Below are 5,951 nucleotides of genomic sequence, written 5' to 3' on the forward strand. Positions count from 1 at the left end.
TGCACACACCCCACACTGCCCTACAGATGCCCCATGCCCGTACCCCACAATGCCCATACCCCACCTCAGCCCCATAGCCCCCATGCAGCGATGCTCTCCAGCCCCATACCCACGATGCACACACCCCACACGGCCTCACGCTCACCGCCCAGCCCCGCACCCCCATCCCTCCCGTACATCGCACGTACCCCCGGGCCCCGCCAGCCGCCGGCTCCGCTGGCGGCGGGACCGGGACCGGGAGCGGGAGCTGCCCCGGCTCCGCCGCTGCCCGTCGCCATGGCCGCCCCCGGCCCCGCCTATGGCCCGTCCGCCAATGGCAGCGCGGGGCGCGCGGGGCTCAGCCAATGGGAGGCGAGGAAAAGGCGCGTCCCATTCCGCGCATGCGCAGCGGGGCCGGGACAGCGGGGCCGGGACAGCGGGGCCGGGACAGCGGGGGCCGGGACAGCGGGGGCCGGGACAGCGGGGGCCGGGACAGCGGGGGCCGGGACAGCAAGAGATCCTGCCCCGCACGGCTCTTGCCCTGAGTGCACTCTGCAGAAACAAATTCTTGTTTTCCCAGAAATTCCCCTCTTCTCGCAGTAAAATAACAAGAGAATTAAGATATTTCCCTTCTCCTTCCACCCACTTTTGTTGGTTTTTTTTCTTTCCCAAAGCCTTGCCTGGGCCAAAGCTGAATGGAAAACAGGGACAATGTCTATCCCAGAACACATTATTCCCTTCCCCGTGAGGACATGACCCTTGCAAACAATGGAGCCTCTGGCCCACGTCTGAGCCTTGAACATCATCCCAAGGAAATGCCTCCTCCTGGGCCTTGTTCTCCTCCTCCCCAAAACGATGCACACAGGAACCAAGCTCTCCAAACACCTCCTTCTCCTCCCCTCCCAGAGCCAGGTGTTTGGGAAGGCTCTGGACACTGGCTTTGCAGACTAATTAACAATTCAGAAGCTCGTAAGAGCACATTGATGGTTTGCTCCTCCTTTTTCCCTACAAAAGCAACAGGAAATAACCACATGAGGTGCTGGTATGTCAGTCAAACCAGTTTTTCCTTTATTAGGCCGGACTTCACAGCACTTCCATTGTGACTCAATAAAGGAAGAAGTTATTTCAGGTAAGATTTGAACTTTGTCTTTCCAGGTGACCGTGTACAGTCAGGTAGCATCAGTAAAACACTTGACTAGTGCACCTGGAATAGAAAAGAACAAGGGGAAAAAAAAAAAAAAGCCATTAAAGAAGTAGCCTAGAATTTCCACAAAGTTTCCATGAGGTCCCAAATGAGTTATTTCCATCCCTTTTACCTTCAAAGCCTTGTTTAACCACCCTCAGCTCAAAAATGCAGGTACTGCATTCCCAGCACAGCTGATTCAGGACCCCTGGCACCAAGACATTGTATCCCAGGGCAAGGAGGAGGAAAAGGACTTAGAAGATGCAGAATCAAGCACTACTTGCTGCAGTCTGACACACAGTATCTCTATTCTATATTTAATATTTTAAAAAAGAATATGACACTGGCCATCTGCTGAGGAAACTGAGTTAAGAGGCTTCACTTCCACAAGGATATTTATTTAGGGGTTTGTTTTAGTCTGGGATTAGAGCACATTGGGTCTTGCCTACGCTGTCTTTGCCAGGGGTACAGGAGTCCCATGTCAAGAGTCTGGGAAGCAACATCAAACCTTACCAACAAGGTTTATGCTTTGTCCAGGCCCAGTTCCTCTGGAGTGGAGATTCCAAGTTCACTCAAAGTTGGTCTAAGCTCCTGGATAACGTAAGGATAGATTTCCTTGTGGGGTCCTGCCTTGTCCTGGGAAAAAAACCCAAAATCAAAGAATAGAGTTACTTCAACACACACATCTCCAAAGCCTCCCACCTCAGCCCTTGCTTGTGGCAGAGCAGAGCTCCTGGCCTCCAGGGCTGAAGTAAAAGTCCTGGCTTCTCCTAACTCCCTGGCGAGGCTGGATTCAGGTTTCAGGTGTTTTCCAAGAGAGCTTTCTGAGTTACTTCTCTCAGTCCCTCAAGGAGCTTTGTGCTCATCATGGAGCCATTGATTCTGGCAGCAGGAAAAGTGAGGTTCCCCTCTGCAGCAGGAAAAAGCCAGGGAAAGCATCCCTGCTGCCAGGCTCCAGCAATGGCAAGAGAGCACTTCCACCCACCTTTACAACTTCTAGGATGCGGACAGCGCTGGCAAAGTCATTTAACCGTCTGCAGGCCCTCAGAGCCGCATCGATGATTTTGGGCTCCGGGACCAGGTCGTAACCCACCAGTGTGTTTATGCCTGTAGAGACAAGGAAACACCAAGGGGAACTTGGAACCAGCTTGTCACACTCTCCAAAGGAACCCCTTGCTCTCCCTTTCTCTCTGATAGAAAAACCCAGGTGCTGCTGCAATGATCCCTCTGGCTGTAATTATCTCCTTATGCAATCACATTTTTAAGGCCTAGCTGGGGAAGTTTAATAAAACTTGGCAACTCCACAGCAAACTGGAGATAGCCAGACAAAAAGTCTGTAGGGAGTTTATGGCCAAGCCATTAGCAAAAATCCAAAGGAAAATGAGCATATTAGAGCTCAAACACATTTTCCTTGGAGCAAATGTTACTCTCCCTCCCATCCAGGTGTTAAGATCATGGAATCACAGAATGATTTGGGTCGGAAGGGACCTCAAAGATCAAAGATGTCATGGGCAGGGACACCTTCCACTAGACCAGGTTACTCCAAGCCCTGTCCAGCCTGGCCTTGGACATTTCCAGGGATGGAGTGGATGGTGTGCGTGCATGAAACACCAACAAAAGTTATTTCTGGTCACAGAACTTCTATTTACTCCAGGTTATGCATCCCTGCTCTTCAACATACCTTTCCTGAGCTCCCAGGCATCGATATCTGGCTTGTTGAAATATGTCACCCAGCGAGCATCGAATTCTTCATCTGACTCTTGTGACCCATGAGAGTAGCAGCGGGCAGGAAGCACAGCTGAATTAAGAAAAAAAGGAACAAACTAGGAGCAAAAGTCAGATAACACTACTTTAGTCCTGACCAAGAGACCAGAAGCTGTAAAATACAGATTTCCCCTCTTACAGTCACTCCAGATCAGTCCTGGATGAGCCTTGGGTAACTAATTAAATATCATGGTTTATGTTGTGGCAAAGTGTCCGCTTTGTTCCCTATCGGACTTCCAAAATTCCCAGAGCATTGATCAGACACACAAAAACCACCTCTGGATACCAGTCCTTAAGAGGTTTTCTGGCATTTCTTTTTTTCTGTAAAATACAGGAATTCTCCCTCTTCCCACAGCCAAGTGAGACTGAGAAGCTTTAACATCCACATCCTTCACCAACAAAATGCAATCCCTACAGAGGCTCTCAAAAGCGAAGGGATGAGATATTCCTGCCAGCAGAAGGAATCACTGTGTCTGTCCAAGAGAAAACTCCTGGATCTCAGGGTTGCAATTGCATTAATATTTGACAATTAATCACAAACGCAGATTGTATGCTAATGCACAATAGTCTGACATGATCATCAATTCATTTCTTCACTTACCACTATCACAAATTGCTGGTTTTTTGTATGAAGTTGTCTTTTTTACCCCACAAAGGCTGGAACCGTTTCTCAAGGGAACCAAACTAAAGGACCACAAGCCTGGTGCTTCCTTTCCCCACTGCTAATCTCACTCCACTAATATTTGCAGAGAGGTCACACACCAGATACGACCTTGGAGCTCAAAGCTCTGCTTCACAGAAGTCAAATTTAGCTCCTGACTTTTTCTTTCTTAACCCAGCATGAACCACTCACAGTGACCAACTTCAGGGTTTTATTTAAAACAAAAAAACAAACCAAAACAACAAAACAAAAACCACAAAAAAACCTACACAAAACTGGGTTGTATTTTTGCTGATACACTTCTCTTTGGTCTCATTAATGACAGCCCAATTAGCAGGCACTTTGCTTCTTAAACAAAATTTAACCTGGTCCAACATTTCAGCTGCAGTACTGGTTTATGCAATGGAAGCATGAAAATAGCTTTATTTATTTTAGCTATGGAAAAGCAAACAACAGGCCAAGACAGAATTAAAATGCTCTTTTGGCTTCTGTAGGGAAATTCCCCCTCCTTTCCCCACTTCCAAAGCAGACCTTTGACCCTGCTTCCTGCAACAAATCACCTGCATAGCTGAACTCAGAGCAAAAGCAGGGCTCTATAAATGCTCCTAGGACACTGCTGAAAACCCCTCAGGTTTCAGCTGGTTGAAGGAGAATCCTTATATTTTCTAAGGAAAAAAAACCCAATATCCTACAGAGAAACAGCAATCTCAGCTGGAGTAAAGCCTAAATTGAAGAGTTCAAATGCTATCTTGAAGTCAAAATCTGAAGTTTTTCTTCAGCAAAACCATTCCCTTGATCCAGCAGGCAAACACAGACCATAAGAATTAAGATTCCCAGGGTGTGTTTCTCAGTTGCTGCCGTGTTTCTTTTTCACAGGAATGTTTGTATCTGGTTAATGGACTCTGAGTGTCCCTCTGCCCTGAGTTTCAGCGGGGTCCATCAAGGTCACTGTCACACTCATGACGTGTGTGTGACAGCCAAACCACGCCAACCTATCCAGGCAGAGATTCCCAACTCAAGGAAGAACCAAAGGGCAAGTACCTTTACTCTAAAGTAAACTCAGTAGGCATTAAGAAGCCTAAAATCACTTAATATGACTCAAAAACATGTTAAAGCTTCTCCGTGAGGGCCAGAATTGGTCGTTTTCTCTGGTAACAAGCACAGAGGGAAAACACACATGAAGAAAAACATTAATTTACTGAAAATCTGAGAACAAGGAGCCCAGGAATTACACAGGGAAGGTTTTTCAGCAACAGAAGCCCCCCAGGAAGGGGTCACAGCAGTGTTAAGTGTGGAGTTCGTAATACAAGACCATGGAAAAGAAGAACACAGAGCCTATTGGAAACAAGGCCCAGGAGCAGCCGGGTTCAGCAGCTCAAAGGAACAGCGAGCAAAGACTTTTAGTGGATTTAAAACAAGAAAAGACCAAAGGTGATGAGCAACATCTAAGTAATCCTATGCTTATTATTTAAAAAGACACAGCGACAGGTTCCCTAAGGCAGCTGTTTAACTCACACGTGCCGCAGCAGAGGCACACACAAGGCTCCCAGCATTATTAGTGTCTGTTAACTAGGTATTAATTGCGATACATAAGTTAATTAGGTATTAATTACGATGCACAGGCAGTGTATTTATTCTCTGCAGTCTCCGTCTTCCAGCCCTGCCACCGTGGCCATCATCACACCACGCTGCCTGGGGCTGCTCCTCCTCCTCTCCCTATTAACTGGGGCATTAATAAAGCGTTAATATTATAAATAAAATTAATTGGGGGTGTTAATTAGGAGGGTGAGGGCTGGCGCAGAGCTGGAGCGTACCCGGGAGTAGTCGGCGCCCTGGTGCTGCGGAGGTGACCCCCAGCCTCCATCAATGTCACCTTGGCGGGGGGCGCAGGGAAAGCGCCGCCGCCCCCCGGAGGTGCCCGGTTTCCCCTGAGGCGGTGCCCGCGCGGGGTCCCGGGGGCGGCGGCCGGAGCGGCGGGGGCGGCCCGCGGTAGGCCGCGGGGTCACCGCAAGGACACGCCGGGCCCCGCCGCCTCACGCCCCGCCGGGCCGGGAGCTCGGCCGCGAACCGTGGCGGCATCGCGGCGGGAGGGACGGAAACGAGTGCGGCCGCTCACCTGCTGGGCCGGCGGGCCGGCGGACGGCAGCGCGGAGGCCGGAGACGGCGCAGCGGCGGAGGAGAGAGGCGCTGGCGGCCAGCATGGCGGCGGGCTGTGAAGGAGGGAGACAGCACCGGGCACCGGGGGCGCGCCGCTAGCTCCCACACCGCACCGAGAGGGAGGAAGGGACGGAGGTGAGGGCCGGGGAGGGGGCCGCGGAGGCGGGGACGGCGGCGCGGCGGGGACGGACCGGGAGCGCGGCGGGG

General features: G+C 50.5%; 2 protein-coding genes across 3 annotated transcripts in view; both read right to left on the reverse strand.

Moving 5' to 3' along the window:
• FAM219B (family with sequence similarity 219 member B) overlaps window positions 1-288 on the reverse strand; it is a 3,914-nt gene extending 3,626 nt beyond the window's left edge. For both annotated transcript variants that reach the window (XM_015638476.2, XM_015638477.3), the window contains exon 1: window positions 189-288. In XM_015638476.2, coding sequence (XP_015493962.1) covers window positions 189-278 — 90 coding nt within the window. In that variant the 5' untranslated portion in view covers window positions 279-288. The remainder of the gene's footprint in view (window positions 1-188) is intronic.
• Window positions 289-1,024: 736 nt separating this feature from the next.
• Window positions 1,025-5,951, reverse strand: LOC107209173 (cytochrome c oxidase subunit 5A, mitochondrial). Its single transcript, XM_015638483.1, has 5 exons — window positions 5,704-5,951; window positions 2,844-2,960; window positions 2,148-2,269; window positions 1,676-1,798; window positions 1,025-1,183 (listed from the first exon to the last, which is right to left on the reverse strand). The coding sequence occupies exons 1-4, from the start codon at window positions 5,786-5,788 to the stop codon at window positions 1,685-1,687; spliced, it is 438 nt and encodes a 145-aa protein (XP_015493969.1). The 5' UTR covers window positions 5,789-5,951; the 3' UTR covers window positions 1,025-1,183; window positions 1,676-1,684.

Source organism: Parus major, chromosome 10, assembly GCF_001522545.3.
Source record: "Parus major isolate Abel chromosome 10, Parus_major1.1, whole genome shotgun sequence".
Taxonomy (NCBI): Eukaryota; Metazoa; Chordata; class Aves; order Passeriformes; family Paridae; genus Parus; species Parus major.